This window comes from Polyodon spathula, chromosome 7, assembly GCF_017654505.1.
Source record: "Polyodon spathula isolate WHYD16114869_AA chromosome 7, ASM1765450v1, whole genome shotgun sequence".
NCBI classification, from domain to species: Eukaryota; Metazoa; Chordata; class Actinopteri; order Acipenseriformes; family Polyodontidae; genus Polyodon; species Polyodon spathula.
The window spans coordinates 51,621,437-51,641,693 of record NC_054540.1 but is presented as its reverse complement, the minus strand read 5'-3'; the positions used below and the strand labels follow the sequence as shown (position 1 = coordinate 51,641,693).

At 40.5% G+C, this 20,257-nt stretch overlaps 1 protein-coding gene across 1 annotated transcript in view; it reads right to left on the bottom strand.

The window, feature by feature from the left end:
• Nucleotides 1–2,528: 2,528 nt before the first annotated feature.
• Nucleotides 2,529–20,257, bottom strand: part of LOC121318737 (FERM and PDZ domain-containing protein 3-like) — a 108,054-nt gene continuing 90,325 nt past the window's right edge. Inside the window, exons 8-16 of the mRNA XM_041255743.1 lie at nucleotides 20,038–20,169; nucleotides 19,385–19,504; nucleotides 18,509–18,645; nucleotides 17,898–18,024; nucleotides 15,977–16,066; nucleotides 12,152–12,331; nucleotides 11,562–11,697; nucleotides 9,668–10,480; nucleotides 2,529–8,866 (exon numbers count right to left, since the gene is read on the bottom strand). Coding sequence (XP_041111677.1) covers nucleotides 6,057–8,866; nucleotides 9,668–10,480; nucleotides 11,562–11,697; nucleotides 12,152–12,331; nucleotides 15,977–16,066; nucleotides 17,898–18,024; nucleotides 18,509–18,645; nucleotides 19,385–19,504; nucleotides 20,038–20,169 — 4,545 coding nt within the window. The 3' untranslated portion in view covers nucleotides 2,529–6,056. The remainder of the gene's footprint in view (nucleotides 8,867–9,667; nucleotides 10,481–11,561; nucleotides 11,698–12,151; nucleotides 12,332–15,976; nucleotides 16,067–17,897; nucleotides 18,025–18,508; nucleotides 18,646–19,384; nucleotides 19,505–20,037; nucleotides 20,170–20,257) is intronic.

The window sequence follows — 20,257 nt, the reverse complement described above, 5'->3', positions numbered from 1 at the left end:
GTACGATTCTGTATTTCATCAAGCAGAAAAAAGGTCAAATACAGTATTTACTCACAGCAGATACTCAAGATATCCTCAGCACAAGAATAGGAAGATTCGTAGTATCTGTTGCTGCTAGTGATAATAAGAGGTAAGATCATTTATTTAAAATGGAGTTTACTGCTTTGAGAAAAGTTAAAAATGTCCTATGTGTATGTTATTTTATAGAGGTGTAACTGAAATAGTTGGATCATGTTTGGATACAAAATAGATTTTTCCTTTCCTCCAATCTGAAATTACTCTCCAGTATTGGACAGTGTGGAGTAATGAGGAGTAAATCACATATGTCAGCTCCACATATGGAGTGTGGCTCATTCGGCACAGTAATTGGTCTCTGAACCTGCAAAGACTAATCACGTTGCCTGCAGTTTCTACACCATGATGATTGCATGTTCTCTGCCATGTGATCATAGCATGAACACTATGACAATTGCATGTTTGGGTTGGCTCCACAATTCAGACTACAGAAGGTCTTGACACTCATGGACTTGACATCTAAGACATCCTTAAGTGCTGAGAAGGTAACAGGACAGTCAGCCTTTCACTGTCATTTTGTCAGCTATCAAATTAAAGTCAAATTCCAATTAAACTTTCCATGTTTCTGTATTGACACAAGCTTTCAACACACACACACACACACACACACACACACACAAACATATATATATACACACACACACACACAGTGGTTTGCAGAAGTATTCACCCCCTACCAATAATATCAATTATTGTTGAATTACAAATAATTTTTGCAAAATTTTTCAAACAAACTGTTTTTTATTCAAAGCTGTAGTGGTTAAACTGAACACTGTTATATGAGGAGGAGGTTAAATGTCAGCAAAACCTGCAAAGAAAATGTACAAAATGAAATGTTCTAGTTGCATAAGTATTCAGCCCCTTAAGTCAGTACTTGGTAAAGCACCTTTCACAGCAATTACTGCTATGAGTCTTTTTGGATAGATCTCTACTAGCTTTGCACAGTAGGATGGTCTTTGACTGGGCCACTCAAGAACATTAATTCTCTTCTTGTTCAAACACTCCAGTGTGGCTTTGGCTTTGTGCTTTGGGTCATTGTCCTGATGAAATGTAAATTTCTTCATCAGTTTCAGAGTCTTGGCTGACTCAAACAAGTTTTCCTCAAGGATTCGCCTGTACTTTGCACCATCCATTCTCCCCTCTATCCTGACAATCTTCCCAATCCCAGATGAAGAGAACCATCCTCATAACATGATTCTGACACCACCATGCTTGACAGTTGGGATGGTGTTGACTGGGTGATGTGCAGTGTTGGGCTTGCACCAGACGTTTCACTTGGAATTTAGACCGAAAAATTCAATTTTTGTCTTGCCTGACCACAAAACATTTTTCCACATGTCTGAAGTATCATCTACATACTTTTTCACAAACACCATATGTGCTTTAAGATGAGGCTTGTTGAGTAATGGCTTCTTTCTTGCCACCTGTCCATACAGGCCAGCTTTGCGTAGGGACCGGCTTATTGTTGATGTGTGAACACTGACTCCCATCTCAGACATAGAACTTTGCAGATCTCTCAAGGTCATTGTTGGCTTCAAAGTGACATCCTGAACCAGTTTCCTGCTTTCCCGGCTGCTCAGTTTGGGAGGGTGACCTGATCTGAGTAGTGTCTGGGTGGTATGATGCATCTTCCACTTCTTAATGATGGACTTCACTGTGCTGAGAGGGATAATCAGTGCCTTTGAAATTTTCTTGAACCCTTCTCCTGCTCTGTGCCTCTCTACCACATTCTCCCTAAATTGATTAAAAAGTTCCTTGGTCTTCAAGGTTGCTTTGTTGGATCACTATGTGAGTTGCAGCTTGAAAGTCTTTATATTTCTGAGGGAAATTATCTACAAGTTAAACCACTTTGAGTACATACAGGCTGAAAACATTTCACTAATTTTGTGACCTTTCAAACAAATCATCTGCACCTGAGCTGATTTAGGGCCACAGTAGCAAAGGGGTTGAATACTTATGCAACTGAGAACAATCATTTTTTATCTGTAAATCTTACTTATTTATATTCTGTATGCATTTTTTTTTTAAACTTTGTCAGTGTGGAGTAGTGTGTGTAGATTATACATGTAAAGTCTAATTTGAAAGCGGTGTGGAGTACGCTCAGGTGGCAACAAAATGTGAAAACTTTGCAGGGGGGTGAATACTTCTGCAAACCACATATATATATATATATATATATATATATATATATATATATATATACTATATATATATATATAGATATATTTATATATATACTGTTACCTGTTGGTTTTACTATTTTATAATGACAACTCCAAGTTTGACTAAATAGAAAAATAAAAACTGAGATTCAAAACAAAATCACAGGTATTCCATATGACTAAGGGAGGGTGTACAAAAATTGTGTTAAATACAGTAGGTTTAATATAATATATATATATATATATATTTTTATAAAAATAAACATGGCCCCACACTTTTTTTTTTAAATATAATTTTTAGACTATTCATTTCCATAACTATGGTACAATACAACTAGAAAGAATACACTGAGATAGTGGTGTAGATTTACAAAACAGGTCAAAGCCTTTCTGTACTGTCGGTGTTGAATATTTAAAAGAGTGGATTCATCATCACAAATTACACATATTTTACATTATATACAGATTTATATTATAATACACAAATTAGAATTAAAAGCATAACACTTTCAACCACAAAGACCCCCACATACCCATATACACCCCCATTGTTGTATTATAAATAGTGATATAACATTATTCCCCAATACAAAACACATGTGCCAGATTAGATACTAAATGAGTAGAATTATTTTGATTTGTTAATTCCTTTAAGCTGTTTTGATTCTGGCTGTGATTACAAAAACACCAGCATCATAAATACTGAGTTCAAGGGAAATAAGATCTGCCAGTTTTTTTATCATTAGTATGATAATTTTCCATCTAAAACTGAGAGCCAAGTAGTGATTACTAATCTCTGGGACACAAGCAGTTCATACAGCTGCAGTAACTTTAGTTACTTAGTACACTATTAATAGAAAACAAGCACATTGAAAATAGGATCACGTTTCCTTCAGTATTCATTTATACCAGTAAGATCAAAACATCTTTAAGGGCAAAGATGCAAATCTGAATAATCGGCACAGCTCTGCACACACCATCCTCCTTGTAAAAGGAGACTTCCCCTTGTGATAACATGTGTGGAAGTGCCTAAAAGATGCACGTGAGAACCACATATGAAATACAATTCCTATCTCTACAGCAAAACAAGATACATATGTGATAAACGAGAAATGGGAAAATAGTAGTGTGACATGGTAAAGGATCATACGAATAATCATAAGATCAGCCTCCTCTTGGGTGGTGGTGCTGTGCTCATTGAATCCTGATACCTTTCACCAAGATGGAACAGATCATAAGTCTATGGTCGGGTTATGGCAGTAATGAAGGTAATGAACGCAGATGCTTCAATTCCCTACTTACGGAAGACAGCCATTTTCTGATACACCTATTAACTAGAAACAGGTGTATCCACTGATTCCGTAGGTGGAGTTAGAAGGATATAACGGGAACGTGTGTGATACGGAGTTGGTGAGGATGGGAATGTGAGAGGGTGCGGTGCCTTAGTTCAACTCAACTCAACTCAACTAAAATAAACATGTCTTGTTATCAAATACAAGTGAATATCGGGTAGAAGAAACACTGACCTGGATGGGAGAGAGCCATGAACGAGAATTATTGGCTGGTGGAACTCACGGCCTCATCAAAACCCGGGATTATTACAGTGGGACTTAATTATTTTTGTTTTGTGAATACTACTTCGAGGAAGACTATTTTTGTTTGTGTTAGCAACAACGGTGTACCCAAATAAAACGTGAACTTTATTGGACAAGTACCACTTTTTCTATACCCTTGGAATAAACACAAGCAGGAATAAATTAACATTAACAATAATAGGCAAACCAGAAAATTAGTACAGAATTAATTAAATGTCCTACTGATTTACTGATACTTGAGATGCTGGCTCCGAAACATAAGTCAATGCAAAATTTGAATGACTGCTGCAGTAATACATACCTCACCGATCAGTCTGCACATGTATCTGTGTGAGTCAGAGGAGCACTCCCAGCTTTAGGTAAATATTCAAAGCTATCAGGTTCCATCATCCATCACTTTTGAGCATTAATTTTACTTATTAATATTCCTTTTACGTGTGCAAAGAGTTAAAAATAAATAAATACTGGCCCCAGTTCTTCAGAACTGCCTTGATTGTAAACGTTACACTTGCTTTGGCATTTTTACATTTGTAGATTACTTATTTCTTTTTTTGAATTTCATTTTAATAAATAGGGTTTTAAACAGCATGGTGCTATTTTGGTAGCTTAAATCACCAAGGAGGGGAGATGCATTCTTAAATAAATCTCTATGCAGCTAATATATACATTTAGTAATCTCCTTGAATGCAGCGCTTTTCAGAGTGCTTATATTCTTGGTTATGAACCATTTAAGAGAATTATATGTGTAATATTAATATAAGCAACTATTTTCAATTTGCCCCATGCCTTTCTAGTACATTTCTGGTTGTAGAAATGATAGTATTTGTTAAATTACATGACTTGTAGGTAACCTGTAGATTGAAAGGTCAAACTAAAAGCAGCTGGGAGATAGATGTACTATTCCTGTGACTGAAAACAATGATTTATTGAACCTGCCCAATGTCAATTTCTCCTCCTTAATGTAGATGATTAGATAAGGTATTGGTTTCTATAGAAATCAGGGACTGTATATATCAACTGCTATTTTAAAAGGTGTCCTAACATCTTTATTGTTTTAAGAAACTATGTTTCTATATTTGACCTGTTTGTTACACAATTCTCTCCTCCACAGACACGCTACTCTAATTCCAGTAATCCAGCATTCTATATAAATAGGGCCCGTGACTCATAGGAGAGGATTGGAGTTCCAAAGGCAGATATAAATTCTCATTAAAAAACATCACTTGAAAAATGAAATACATCTTGCCATTGAAGTAATTATTTTTCAGCTAGATTTTGAAAAAAGCATAGTGAACAGCACTGCCTTGAAAGTGGTTGTCATATAAGTTATATCCTTTAGAGTTTTCATTGCTCATGAGATTCTCTGACCGGGGCAGTTACATCTTCCTGCCTGTCTCTCATAGTTTATTTACACCTGAATAATATAATATTCTTGTATTGAAATTTGGATGAGTTGAAATGTAAAAGAAACATAGTATGCCTTTAGACTCTATATCAGAACTCGGCTAGCTGTTTTGGCATAACAAAAAAAAAAAAAAAAAACACAATAAATTAGATAACTAGCTACATATTGATCTACCAAAATGACCCTTGCAAGAATATTCTGCTCAGTGCACCCGTTAGGTTATTTTTAGTATATGAGTCTCAATAATCAGTTTGAGTAAAGCAGTATGGCTACTGCAAATTAAGTGAGTGTAATGCAAGATTTAAACTATTTTGGTGTTGGAGCAGTACAGCACATTTCTGTCCAGCTCCTTTGTCTGATTGCTTTGTGTTTTGTGAATATGTTTTAACTCTGGCTTAGATGCTATTCTGAATTTCATTAGTGCCACCATGACCTTAACAACAGCCTCACCCCCACACTTACTATGGGTTACCGGCTGGCCTACGAATCAGATTAGTTGTAATAATCCAAATGAGGCAATTAAGTGCTGCTTTTGGAAATGTTGCTTAACCACTGCAATAAATGTCAGAAGATGGAACAAAAGTTTAAATAACAAAGAAAGTTTTCTTCTCTCCCTAGTAAAATGTCCACCAACACAAGTCAAAAGGGCCCTATTCCACCCCCCACACCCACAACCAACCCTACCCACATTCTGTCCAAAGTCTGAACCCAGTATTGCCTCTGAAAAGCTACACTGGTAAGGGGTAGGGTAGCATTGCACTTATTTTGTCCTTTACAAAAACAAGTGATAGTGCAATCTCTAGTGGCAGTCCATTAGCTTCACTTGGGGATGAATGTTTTGATTGCGCGGGTTAGGGAACCAGCCTTGTTGCCCCCATGTGTGGGCTGCGAAGGAGCCTGGGCGCTGCTGCTACTGCTGCTGGTCTGGGTGGGGAGGCTCCCGGTCCGGCCCATGAACTCCTCAGCAGCCCTCAAGAGGAAAGTATAGTTGAGGGCTACCTCCTCCACCTTCCTGAGCAGCTCCTGCCTTTGAGCCTCCATGCGCACCACACATACCAGCTTGATGAAGGTTTCTGTCAGGCTGCAGAGGACCTGGAAGCTGGCTGTCACTGCCGAGAGCATGCGGGTTGGGCTCTTCTCCACACCAGCCACCCTACGACAGGAGGCCCGGAACTCCTTGAAGCGCATTGCCAGCTCCTGCTTGTATTCTGTTAGACGAGGTGCCTGCAGCCTGGGATTTCCCTCACCCGGCGGGCTCCCTGCGCATTGCCGTAGGATGGAAAGCAGCTCGTTGGCATCCAATTGAGCAGTCAGGAACCCCTCAGGCAGAAAGAAGGCTTTGCCCTGCAGAGCCTGCACCCGGGACAGACTGCCCTCTAGGGTGGCATAAGTTCTTAGATCAATTTCCTGGCTCTGCGGCTCCTCCTCCCTACTGCAGCCATCTGCATCCAGCACCTGCAGGGTCTTGCTGACCACAGGGAGGGTGTTAGCATCCAACTCCATCCCCGAGAGCACCTGCAGCGGAATGGAATAGGAGAGCTCGTCCTTCTCGCTACTTTCATCCTCTGTGTCGCACTTGCGGTAGCAGAAACAGAAAGAGCAGCACTTATCTCCATCCTCATCCTCCCCTGATAGATCCATCATTTCATCTTCCCCTACTTTGCTCTTTTGGAGAACTTCCATCTCTTTCCCAGCCTCCCCTTGGATTGAAAACACAGGTCTTCTCTTACCATCCCCAAGATGTGCACAGGAAGATTCTTTTGGGCCCTGTGTCTTTCGAGAAGGGGCTATTGGTCGCTCAAACTCCTTTTCCATGCTCTTAGCTTTGGTAGGTTTAGTTTCAGAGTACAGGGGTGTGCGTTCACTACTGTCTGCTTCACCAATGCTGCAGCGCCTCATAATTTTCTTGTAATCTGGCACCCCCATGCATTCGGAGTGAGAAGCACAGGCAGGCAAGCAGGAAACAGGCTTCTCCTGAGGTTCCCGGGACTCCAGGCTGGTGGACCGGATGTTGGATGTCTTAATCTCCATTATCTGTGGCCTTCGAAGCCCTTCCTGCTGTTGGGGGTGTTTTGGTAGAGGAGGAGGTTTATAAGCAGTACTTTCTCTCCCTATCCTTTCCAGGGCTGATCCTACAGGGGTGTCAGGCAGACGGATCCCACGGCATATCCTTTTGCAATCACAGCTCCTCCTCTGTTCTCTGGAAATCCCCGGGACTTTCTGAAGAGGACTGGTCCGGAGCTGGCAGGAGCAGGGTGTACCTGATGGTATTGGAGAGGGCCCCTTTGGGAGGAAATCCACCTGGGCCCCCCTGGGCTTGAGCAGCTCCTCCAGGAACTCCAGTTCATACTGCCGTACCTTCTGAAGCTGGGCTTGCCGCTCATCCGTCTCGCGCTTCACCCGTGCTGGAAAGGTGGCTGACAGCAGGTTTCGGAAACTGAGGAATGGTGCACTTCGCTGCTGTTTGGGTTTACTGGCACTCTGCTTTTTGTCTTCCACTGAGGCTTCTGCTGAGACTGCTGCCTGTGTGCTCTCCCCCCTGGGAATCAAGTTTTTGGGACATTTCTGAGTATCACTGGCATTTTTGCTTTCAGAAGGCTCTCCTTTTGCTTCCTCCCTTTCTTTTTGCTCCGTCTGCTCTGAAACCAGGGGAGGATACTTGGACAGGACCTGGAGACCTGTGCTGGATTTGTGGCCTGTTTCTACTCCCCTCCCTGTACTCTCTTTGCCAGGTGGCAGCTGAAAGCCTTTTGCTTCGGCACTGAGCTGCTCATCATCTGTAGGGGAGGATGAATGGAAAGCTGCTACTTTCTGCACTTGTGGATCCTTCAGATGCAACAGGGGCCCACCCTCTCCAAGCATGGGGCAGGTATACAGCATCTCAGCACTCTGCTGGTCCCCTTTTGATTTTGAAGGCTTGGGGGTCTTATTGGCAGTAGCCTCTTGGTCCTGACAACAATTGGTTTCTTGGCTCTTGACAGGAACAGCACTGTCAACCGGCAAAAGTATTGGTAAGGCTTTGTTGACATCCTCTGGGCTTAGGGAACCAGAAACTTTCCCCCTTGCCTCTGAAGAAGGATTTGGGCTAAGCCTTCTGTCAACATAACATGGCACCATAAGCTCTTTGCTGACCTGCTTCTTATCTCTAGGGCTATCACATTCGGGATCCAAAGCAGTTTGAGGAAAAGCAGAAGAGCCGTTGAGAATTCCTGGGCTGGCTGCCCGGCTTTGCTCCAGTTGGCGTTCCAGAGTGACCAGTTTCCCTGGTTCTTTGAGGCTCTGTGAGGAGGCTTGTGTCCCCATGGCTGCAATCTCCTCTTTAGGACTTATCCTCAATTGGGCCCCTTTGCTGAGAATGAGGGGTTTGGCAGGGCAACCTGCCCGCAGCTGACCCATGGAGAAAGCTGCACCCCCAAGGGCCTGAGTGGTGCACCCTGGGATAGCAAGGGGGAAGTCCCGTCGGCTGAAGATCCGATCCTTGCTGATGTGATGGGCAAGTAGGTAGGCTGAGTTCTGGTGCTGCTTCATGGTCGTCACCATCTCTGAGACGTCTGTCAGTTCTGAAGAGTTTGTCTCGTGGCCGGAATCCAGTGAAGACTCTGGGGTTATAGCTGCTAGCACAATGAGACCTGGAGGGTAGAACAAAAGAACAAACAGAATATATATATATATATATATATATATATATATATATATATATATATATATATATATATATATATATATATATATATATATACAATAAGCTTAATAGGATTTGTGTCATATGTCAGAGAAACCTTATATACTAAGTTTAAGACATTACAGCCTGTCAGAAGATATATTATGGGTTTATAAGCGTGAAACTAGGGTAAGAAGTAGCTGCGCTTTTACATGTAGAGTAATTGTTTATTTTTAAATATATTTTCTCTCACTGCAATCCTGCTGTGCTTTACAAAATAATAACATTTGGCTTAGTTATTTGTTTTAATAGCCACTCGTGAGCATTTACAAGAGTAAATGATATAACTGAGTGTCTCCTTATTGTACTCCTAGAAACAAGAGATAATACATGCAATGACAAATGCTCGTGCTGATGCCTGTATTCCACCATAAGCCCTTACAAAACCGCTTCACTGCTTAACAAAAGTGTTCCGCATATGCAGGCAGATTTGAGGTTGAAGAGAAGAATTTTGTTCTGTAAATAGAAATGATTTTTTATATATAATAATAATAATAATAATAATAATAATAATAATAATAATAATAATAATAATAATAATAATAATAATAAACGATAGTGAATAGTTCTTAGAACAGGAAAACTAGTCATAAAAAGTTACAGTTGCAAGCTTGTCTCTGTGCTACCTGTACATCTCTCTAAGGTTGCAGTAGCATTTATTATAAATCGGCCTAAGAGATTCTAATAATTTTGAAAGATGTGGTTCCACCTGCTGTCTGCTGGGGTTGGTGGTTATGATGGTGGGGGTAGTCCTCTGATGCTGCCAGTGCCTCTAGTGCCTGTAGCGTGGACACCAGGGCATCATCCAGCTCTTGAGCATGGTCTCGGACAGTTCGTGTCGCCACATTATCTATCAGTGTCACAGGTACCTCTTCAGATGGCTCCAGACCCCCCGCAGTTGCCACTGCTGCCCGCCTTTTGGGGTCCTCCTCATCTGAGCTGTGGTCTCGGAACCCTGGAGGGGGAGCAGCGATGGCTGGGGGTGGAGGCTGAGCACCACCTGCCTCCTCCTCCTCCTCTTTCTCGCTTCCTGGTAGCGGGAGGGAAATCAGGTCCACTGTACCCTCTCGGGAACCACAGGAGTTGGTGCAACGCTGCAGGATCTGGGAATGCAGGTCATCACTGCTGTCACCATCATTGGTGACAGTGGCTGCTGTTTTGAGCTTGGCCTTGCATGAGTCACAGTAAAAGTGTCCTGTCCGCTGGCTAGGGTCTAGGGTGTAGGCCCTAGCTCTGATTCCTGAGCTCTCCCGTACTGGGCTGTCCACAACAGGTTCTAGATCTGAGCTTTTGTAGGTCGGGTCAGATTTGGTGCGGGGACGGCTCTCTTCCAGGGGGATCACGTTGTCATTGATGTCCATCTGTCTTTCTTGTTGCTGCAGCTGCTGCTGCTCTCTCGTGTGCAGATAACAAAAGCTGCTGAGATTTGAATCATTTTGCTCAGAAGATCTATGGGTCACATCCCGTCTCCCAGCATGAGTAGAGAGAGGTGGCCGCTGGACTGGTTGGATAGTTCTGTAATCTAAAGAAATTATTATAAGAAAAATTGAAAGGGTGGGGCAATAAGCGCTGAACAGATGGAAGAAAAGAACTTCCACATCAGGGTCTAAATGAAAACCTGGAGGAGAGGCCTATACCTCACAGACGCTGAGAAGAGTCCTTTAAGATGAAGATGAGAGATCCAGGTTTTGTTTGTGTTTTTTAAGAAAGATCAATGCAAGCAATAGCTGTAGTCTACACAGATACAAGTCCAGTTGGATGAAGGTCTGAAAAATGCAGCTTATGGTTTCAAATGACTGTAGCAAATCACAGGTGTAGATAGATTCCAGTTAGATGGAGATGAAACGTCCAGATTAAAGCTGAAAATGACAGCGGTGCTGGAAGCAAGCAGTCTGTACTTTTTATTTTATAAGCAAAGATGCAAAAGCGTCCAGAAAGGTAATGTTGAAATATACAGATCATGACCTGTACCTCAAGAGTGGAGTCCAGTATGATGGAGATGGAAGATTCAGCTCAGCCATAACAATCAGAGATCTAAATATAGCCAATTACATGGAAATGAGATATCCAGGTCGACTCTTTAAAATGAATCAATGCAAGCAAGAGCTTAACCTTCTACATGTGGAGAAGCAGATGAGAGTCCAGTTAGATGGAGTTGAAAAAGCTGGCGAGATAATATGAGCCCAACAGAAGAATGGCACCTTTCACATGAAGATTCATCTAGATGTACAGAAGATGTATGATTTGGATTACTCGGTAAACGAAGATCATGGAACCTCTAGTGTCGTAACTAGCACTTGGATTAATAATGTTGTCAGCTTGTTAGGGCTCAGCGATACTAGATTTTTCAAAGGTCTCAGAGCCTAGGGTATAAATTAACACACATACTTCTGGGAATGCATGTCTTAAAGAAACTCTCCTCAGGAAAACTAAAATTGTATAGTACTCTAGTTTGAATCTGTAAGCCCTATTCACAACATTTAATGAGTCAACATTAAAGTAGACCCAACGGATGATGTGTGCATTGGAGGCATTAACACCCTACTCCAGAGACGTTAAGGAAAGCACAGCACTAGCAACAAAGGAGATGGCTACTAACATACCTGCCTTGATCATGTGAGACTGACTGGAGCTTTGACAGAATAGCACTTTCTTTGGATCCACAAACAGCTTGTAGTAGCCGGCTATCAGGCAGGCAAAGTTTGTGGCATCGGGCCACTCCATCAGCAGGACCAGGGGCTGAGAGATAGACAACAGGTGTTATATTTGTCCTGGTATACACTATGAGAATTGGATGGGAGTACTGGGCCAGCATTATGCCATACTATTACTGAGTAAAGCCTTAGAATATAAATTTTAAAGGATTTATATAATATCCATCCAGCCAGAGTTGTACATTAGCTATATGTTATTATGCAGAAATCCTGGCTTCACATTAAATGTTCTTTTCAACCAAGGCCAGTTGGAGACAGGATATTATTTACAGTGTTGACCTGGGGAACAGTGAATGGGGAACTGGAGACTGGAGTATTGATGTGCATTGGTATTTCGATAGGACATCATTGTCATGGGACTTTTAAGACAGAAACTGCAAAGGATTCCCCCCTTACACCATGCTATTGGTTCAGCAGGGGGAACCTTCCCACCATCTTGCAGTACTGAGGCTCCTAGTTGTTGTCTGGCCTTCCAGTACCTTGGCCTCCAGCATGTTGACCTCAACGCGAGCTACCCCCTGGTTCTCCCTGAACAGCTGGATCTTGCTGAGACGGCTGAACTCGGACAGGATGGTAGTTAGGTTGGTCTTCAGCTCAATGACGTGGCTGATGCCGTGGTGGGGCCCAACCAGCAGAGTGGTGGCTGACTGCTTCTCAGCCTGGGGGACAGGGAGTAACAGAAGAGCACCCATCAGCGCACTTCGCTTACTGAAGAAAATTAACTTACAATAGGAAACATAATATTTTTCATTGTGGTGCTGTGAATGGGAACATAAACCTGTTCTGTTTGAAAATGACTGTACTGTATGGGCTATTCTGAAGAATTGACTTTGCCCATGGTGGACCTACACTATTGACAGTGTTATGACAGGTGTTTATATTTTGTGATAAAGCCATTGCTCAAGAAAACTTACCTGGACCCAAAACTCCTTAATAATTTTAGGTCAATCTCCAATCTGCCATGTTTAGATAAAGTATAGAGAGAGGTTTTGCCAATCAATTACACAAATGTCTATCACTTAATAGCTTTGTTCTGCAGGGCTCTATTTTAGGTCCTTTCTTATTTTTGCTATCCTTCAGTTGGGTTGTTATTAGCAACTTATCTTATATTTGATGTCTCAGAACTTTTTCATGTTGAATTCTGCTGAAACAGAGGCTATGCTAGTGGGCTCTCTGAACCAACTAAAACATTTCGATTTACTCGAGTTACAATTTAGCAGTCTCTCATCAGAACTAATACTTAATACATTATTAAATTACCCTTTTATCGTTTGAGAAATATAGCTAAACTTGAAACTACTATCCCTGACCGGATGCTGAAAGACTAATGCATGCCTTTGTTTCTTCAATAATTTATTTTTGTAAATCACTTTTCTCTGATATCCAAAAACCTGCAGTGTCTTACAACTTATATAGAACACTGCTGCTAGAATTCTGACTAAAACCAGAAAAAAAACCTGCTTTGGCTTCTTTGCTCTGGCTACATGTGCAGTTTAGAATTGATTTTAAGTTTTTGCTTTTAACTTCTAAGGCCCTGAATGGATTAGCACCCAGTTACTTGCAAACATTGTTGACCCCATATACTCCTAACTGCACTCTTAGATCACAGTATATACAGTAGCTTGCGAAAGTATTGACCCCCCTTGGCATTTTTCCTATTTTGTTGCCTTACAACCTGGAATTAAAATTGATTTTTATTTGGATTTCATGTAATGGACATACACAAAATAATCCAAATTGGTGAAGTGAAATGAAAAAAATAACTTGTTTAAAAAAATTCTAAAAAATAAATAACGGAAAAGTGGTGCGTGCATATGTATTCACCCCCTTTGCTATTAAGCCTCTAAATAAGATCTGGTGCAACCAATTACCTTCAGAAGTCACATAATTAGTTAAATAAAGTCCACCTGTGTGCAATCTAAGTGTCACATGATCTGTCACATGATCTCAGTATATATACACCTGTTCTGAAAGGCCCCAGAGTCTGCAACACCACTAAGCAAGGGGCACCACCAAGCAAGCGGCACCATGAAGACCAAGGAGCTCTCCAAACAGGTCAGGGACAAAGTTATGGAGAAGTACAGTTCAGGGTTGGGCTATAAAAAAATATCCGAAACTTTGAACATCCCACGGAGCACCATTAAAGCCATTATTAAAAAATGGAAAGAATATGGCACCACAACAAACCTGGCAAGAGAGGGCTGCCCACAAAAACTCACGGACCAGGCAAGGAGGGCATTAATCAGAGAGACAACAAAGAGACCAAAGATAACCCTGAAGGAGCTGCAAAGCTCCACAGCGGAGACTGGAGTATCTGTCCATAGGACCACTTTAAGCCGTACACTCCACAGAGCTGGGCTTTACGGAAGAGTGGCCAGAAAAAAGCCATTGCTTAAAGCAAAAAATAAGCAAACACGTTTGGTGTTCACCAAAAGGCATGTGGGAGACTCCCCAAACATATGGAAGAAGGTACTCTGGTCAGATGAGACTAAAATTTACCTTTTTGGCCATCAAGGAACACGCTATGTCTGGAGCAAACACCTGTCATCACCCCGAGAACACCATCCCTACAGTGAAGCATGGTGGTGGCAGCATCATGCTGTGGGGATGTTTTTCATCGGCAGGGACTGGGAAACTGGTCAGAATTGAAGGAATGATGGATGGTGCTAAATACAGGGAAATTCTTGAGGGAAACCTGTTTCAGTCTTCCAGAGATTTGAGACTGGGACGGAGGTTCACCTTCCAGCAGGACAATGACCCTAAGCATACTGCTAAAGCAACACGAGTGGTTTAAGGGGAAACATTTAAATGTCTTGGAATGGCCTAGTCAAAGCCCAGACCTCAATTCAATTGAGAATCTGTGGTATGACTTACACCAGCGGAACCCATCCAACTTGAAGGAGCTGGAGCAGTTTTGCCTTGAAGAATGGGCAAAAATCCCAGTGGCTAGATATGCCAAGCTTATAGATACATACCCCAAGAGACTTGCAGCTGTAATTGCTGCAAAAGGTGGCTCTACAAAGTATTGACTTTGGGGGGGGGGTGAATAGTTATGCACGCTCAAGTTTTCTGTTTTTTTGTCTTATTTCTTGTTTGTTTCACAATAAAAAATGTTTTGCATCTTCAAAGTGGTAGGTATGTTGTGTAAATCAAATGATACAAACCCCCCAAAAATCTATTTTAATTCCAGGTTGTAAAGCAAAAAAAATAGCAAAAATGCCAAGGGGGGTGAATACTTTCGCAAGCCACTGTAGGGCTGCTAGTTATTCCCAAGGTGAATAAATATAATAAGGAGGTTTTTTTTTTGTTCCTTTTCTTGTAAAGCTCCTAAATTATGGAATGCGCTGCCTTCCTCTGCCAGGGAAGCTGGGACGCGTCCTGTTTTTAAATCAAGATTGAAACATTTGATAAAAATAGATTTTATATCTTATTTTTCAAATTTTATGATATAAACTGCAATTTGTGTCTCTTTTTAAGTTTCAATTTAATGTTGTAATTGTTCATTCTTTGCGTGAAATGCTTTGGGATCCTAGTAATGAAAGGCGCTATAGACATGTGAATTGTATTATATTTGCCCTGCCCCTTCCTTTCACCTTTCTCTCACTATACAAAAAAAAAAAAATTATATAATACAAAAGTACAGTACTTAGACATTTCATACTCTTCAAGTAATTATAAATAACTGAGTTCATCGCTTTGAATCAGAACACTCCTGCTGAGCCCATTAGCATTCTATTTCTAGTCTGTGTGATAATGTTGTCTGCTGTTCTTTTACATTATACCTGGAGGTGAAATTGAAGGTTACAAGGCAGCTGTAAATAGGAAGAGTTTCCAATGACAACTTTAAACACTAGCAACAAATGTGTTTTAATAATTTCACTTCACCAGACCTCCAATAAAAATAAATCCTGACCCAAATGGATTGTGTGAAAGCTGATTATACCTCCTTTTATGTTCAAACACTGGACAATGTACAAGCCCTCTGAATTAACCTGTCTGGGATTAGTGGCAGACTGCAATGCTCAGTATGTTGGAATTCAGTCATGTTGCTGCTGTTCAAATTATGTAGCACTGTCAAGCTTGTCCTTTATTCACAGCTACTTTCACCAGAACACAATACCTCTAGACCAATGATATGGGAGCGTGTATAGGGATGCCAAATACTGAAATACTGATCTTATCCAGCAGCTTCTCTAGCCAGGCAGTGTGATGTTACACATTGTGTATTTGCCTGGCGGAGTCAATCAGAAATACAGGGGATGTAGGGAGGGGCAAAGATAATGAAGATCTGAGGTATACAGTACCACCCCCACGGTGTGGAACAGGAGGCCCCCGAACGGAGGCAGCTCGTTGATAACTCGTATGTACTGCAGCTTCGCCTGGATAGCAGGTACCTGCAAGGATAAAAACATGCCCTTTTACAGAGCGAACAAATGGACTGGCAGGGGGCACTGTGCAAGCTCCCTCAGACGGCAGCAAATGCAGGGTTACGTTATTGAAAGGACTAGAAGCTAAGGATTTGAACAATGTTTTCGTACATACTCTGGTGAGACTTACTGCTGTAGTAAGATTGACAGTGTGAGCTATTCAGAGCAGATTCACCAAAGGACTGGTTGCAAAAGAGACATTCCAAGCACCTGGTTAATTTAACATTGATGTCGTAGTTCATCTCTTACTCTGCAGTGTAGCAAATCATTTTATTCAAGTTGGATCAAGGATCTACATTACAGAAACTGATCTGCAGATATTAAAATGAATGTCACGCAGTCTGTTCAGAAACTGTTTAAGAATAATGGCTTTCCGACTTTGGGAAACAATTGATCTTTATGCAGAGCCATGGCAGTTTCTCCCAGTATCACTGATAAAAGGTAACATGCTCCCATAAGAATGCAAGTGATATACAATCCATCATTTGACGAATGTCTGATTGTGTTTGGTTTGATTGAATCATTGACTCATGTAGTCTGTAGAGAGGTGGCACCTCCAAGATAACAACTTTCTTGTTATACTGTGTTTCTCCTGCAGATGGAACCAATGCATCAATAACTGAAGTGGTAAGGAGTAAGAAGCTAGTAGACGTTACACATATTGCATTGTGGTATACCAGAGGGTGACATTTAGTTGGACCACTTCTATGTGGCTCTCTAGGTTCTTAAAGCTTCACTCCGATTGCTTTTATTGCTCTCAGTATTAAACCCTCTATTACTGCACTTCAGTTGAATATCTTTTATATTTTTCTCATCACCAAAAACCCTGTAAGTCTTATTAGTTGGGTGTACATTATTATTATTATTATTATTATTATTATTATTATTATTATTATTATTATTATTATTATTATTATTATTATATCTAGCATGTAATTTTTTGTTAATATTCTGGAATAAGTAAAGACAACCAATAGCCATTATTATTATTACCATAAACTGCTTTATATAAACAGATCTGAGAAAGCAGGTAAAAGCTGAAGAAGATTATCTGTCATGGTGTTGAGACAAAAGTACCATAAATTGGTTAGAACTATAAATCTTCATAACTGCAAACAACCACAGAAAATAAACTATTACATCTGTAAAACAAAAAAAGAAAACAAAATAAGTGACTATCCTTTTTGACATTTAAAGAAAAAATACCACACCTGTGAGTTGAAACAACAGTAATTTGACAGCAGTATGAATGTTTAAATGAAGTCATTCAGCCAGTCAAGAGTTTTGAGATCCAAAGATAATTAATTCAGAAATGCTTTCATTGGTGTTTGCAACCGGGATTACAAATAAAAAAAAAAGATTGGTTTGTCATTCACAAAACATGGCAGGGAAACTACATATCAAAAAGGCTTCAATAAATGTTTATTTAGTAAAATGTATTTTTTTTGGTGAAAATTACTTCTTGCAAAATAATTCGTTTTGATTGTAAAATAAATCCAGATATGATTAAATAAATAAATAAATAAAACAGGAAAAAATACTTTATAAATACAAAAATGGATTTATATTTGTCAAAACAGTCCTTCAGTGGTAGGTCCACTTGTCAAAACTCACACACGTTACTGTAACATGAATAACGATTATGTTCAGGATGTCCATTTTTTATTTTATTTAAATTATAGATGTTCCTGTGTCTGGATTGTGTCTATGCATCATGCTAGCATGTGCTATGATTTTGGTGAAATGTGACACCTGACCACTTCCTGCCTGTAGGTGGTGTTGTGGCTGGGAATGTTACCTTGCTCCCTGAAGGAGGTGAGTGCTGATAGGTTTTCAGCAGCTGGGAAAGCGTCTTGCAGACATTCTTCTCCTTGATTGTCGGGAGCAATGACAGCGGTAAGAAGGGATCCAGTCCCCATTCCTTCCTGGGGGTAAAAAAAATTAAAGCAAGCAAATTATTCAATTGGGGAGAAAATACAAGATTAAAGTGTACTCTTATTATACGACAGGAAAACTGACTGCTCCACAACTCAGTACAGCATCAGCATATCCTGTGATAAAAGCAACGTTATAAGGGCTTTACTTTTGAAGCCTTGTAACCATTGACCTAAACTGACCTTGTACTTTCAAAGGGCCTGTCTATCATTTTGATGAAAATGACATTGTCCTGCACTTTCAAAAATAGCTGCCTATATAATTTTAAAAAAGTAACAATACTGTACTGGTGCTTTGATTTAACATTAATTTTCCCTTGTTTGAAAAATTAAAAAAAATTAAATTGTGTAACTAGAATTTGTTTTAATTTTTACTTCTGTATTGTGTTATTGTGTGTAACAAGGTCCCAGACATTTAACCATCTGTAAGTCATTTTATTTCTTTAATTGTCTTAAATATCCTGCACCCACTTACTCCACATTCTTGAGAGAGATTTTCTGGTTGGGTCGGGCTGCAGAGACTGTGATGTAGATGTGTAGAGCTGTGAGCTTGAGGGTGACGTCTGACTTCCAGTCAGAGCCGAATCGCTCCTTTATCACATCATTGCGGCTCTGTGGTGAGTGAAAATGTAATTTAAAATGTAACTGCAGTCAAATCTTAACATTAAGCTTGAATATAATTAACTTAATGAAAAACTTTGACTGGAAATTGTATAAACAATGATGCTAATCAATGTTATCCACAGGATTTAATTAAATCTGAACAACTGAAATTAACATTTGTTTTAACCCATTAAACTCCAAGCAAACGACTGTGGCTTGAAATACAATGTTCAAGGTAATCCCTCAGATGCTCAAATGGCTTGAGATGTTGGATTGTTCTGGCCAAAGAAACAGTCATCAACAACACCAGCACGTTGGATGGCTGCATTATCATCTTGAAAGGTGACATTCAGCAGGGTCAAAAAACAATGCTTAGGCACACAAGGGATGTTCTTCGGCTTTCCAGGAGTATGAAAAGGACCAAGCCTAGTGTCCACATGTACATAGGTGGAGGGTTCAATGCAACTGACCTTAATGATGTTATCAGTGGTTACCCACAACTTGGGACTGAAAAAAGTAATTTGATAATGCAAACAACTACAACTATGAATATCCTTTACCTATTAGACCATTGGATATGTCCAAGACGCAAACCCTATAGAGTTGTTGTCTGCTAAGTATGCACTTACTATAGTACCTTATCAAGGCTGTCACAATTCAAACAAATTTCATATTTCAAATGAATGACAAAATTGCCAAACAATCTGCATCTGACTCGTCTGTTAAGTAGAATGATCACCCAAAGTACCTGTATGTAGAGGTACTCAAAGGCAGCTGGGTCTCTCCTCAGCAGGTCTGCAGGGTCCTTGGGGAAGAAGCAGATACGAAACAGACACTTCATTGCCTGGAAGTAGATCTGCTGCACTACCTGAGGGTAGAGAGACAACACCTGAAGGACCCAGTGGTAAATATTCAAAACCAACAACTGATTATCTAATTTTGTAGCAAGGTAACCAAAGCAGAATATAGTACCTGGAAAAGGGCTGTCCATGTGTCACTCCAAAGGCCAGACTAAAGAGGGCAATGTGTATGTCAAGAGAACCATAGGGCATTACAGACAATTCTAGTCTAATTTCCCTTTTCTAAAAACCACAGAAATTCTCCTTTAAAATAATACTGATAGTACAAAAATCTATTTTTAAGGAACAATGGCAAATTGTAATTTGTGATTACATTTTTGTCATGAGTGATTCATTTGACAAATAAATTGTCACTAGGAGGCACAGGAAGTTACAAGACGGCAAAGAGCTTCTATTGGTTGTAGTGAAACAGACTGCAGTGTATTAATGGATTTATTAACATTGGGATTTTTTGGGAGGAATTTCTGCTTTAGTAAATATGGCAAAACCAGCCCTGAATGGATTCCGCTCCATTGAGAGGTACTTGTTTCACAGCACTCACATGAGACAGTGGCTGGGTGTCCTGGAGCAGGTGCAGCCTACTGCTCTGATTGAAGCCCCCAGACTCTAGAACCAGGGAGAAGTGCTCGATGTACCTCAGAGACAGCCGGTCCTGCAGGGACATCATCACATCCTGGAATAAAAAATAAAAAAGTGGCTGCTTAAAGGAAGAGACCTCCGGGGAGACTGGGGAGACAGTAAACTTACAACCGAGGAACGAA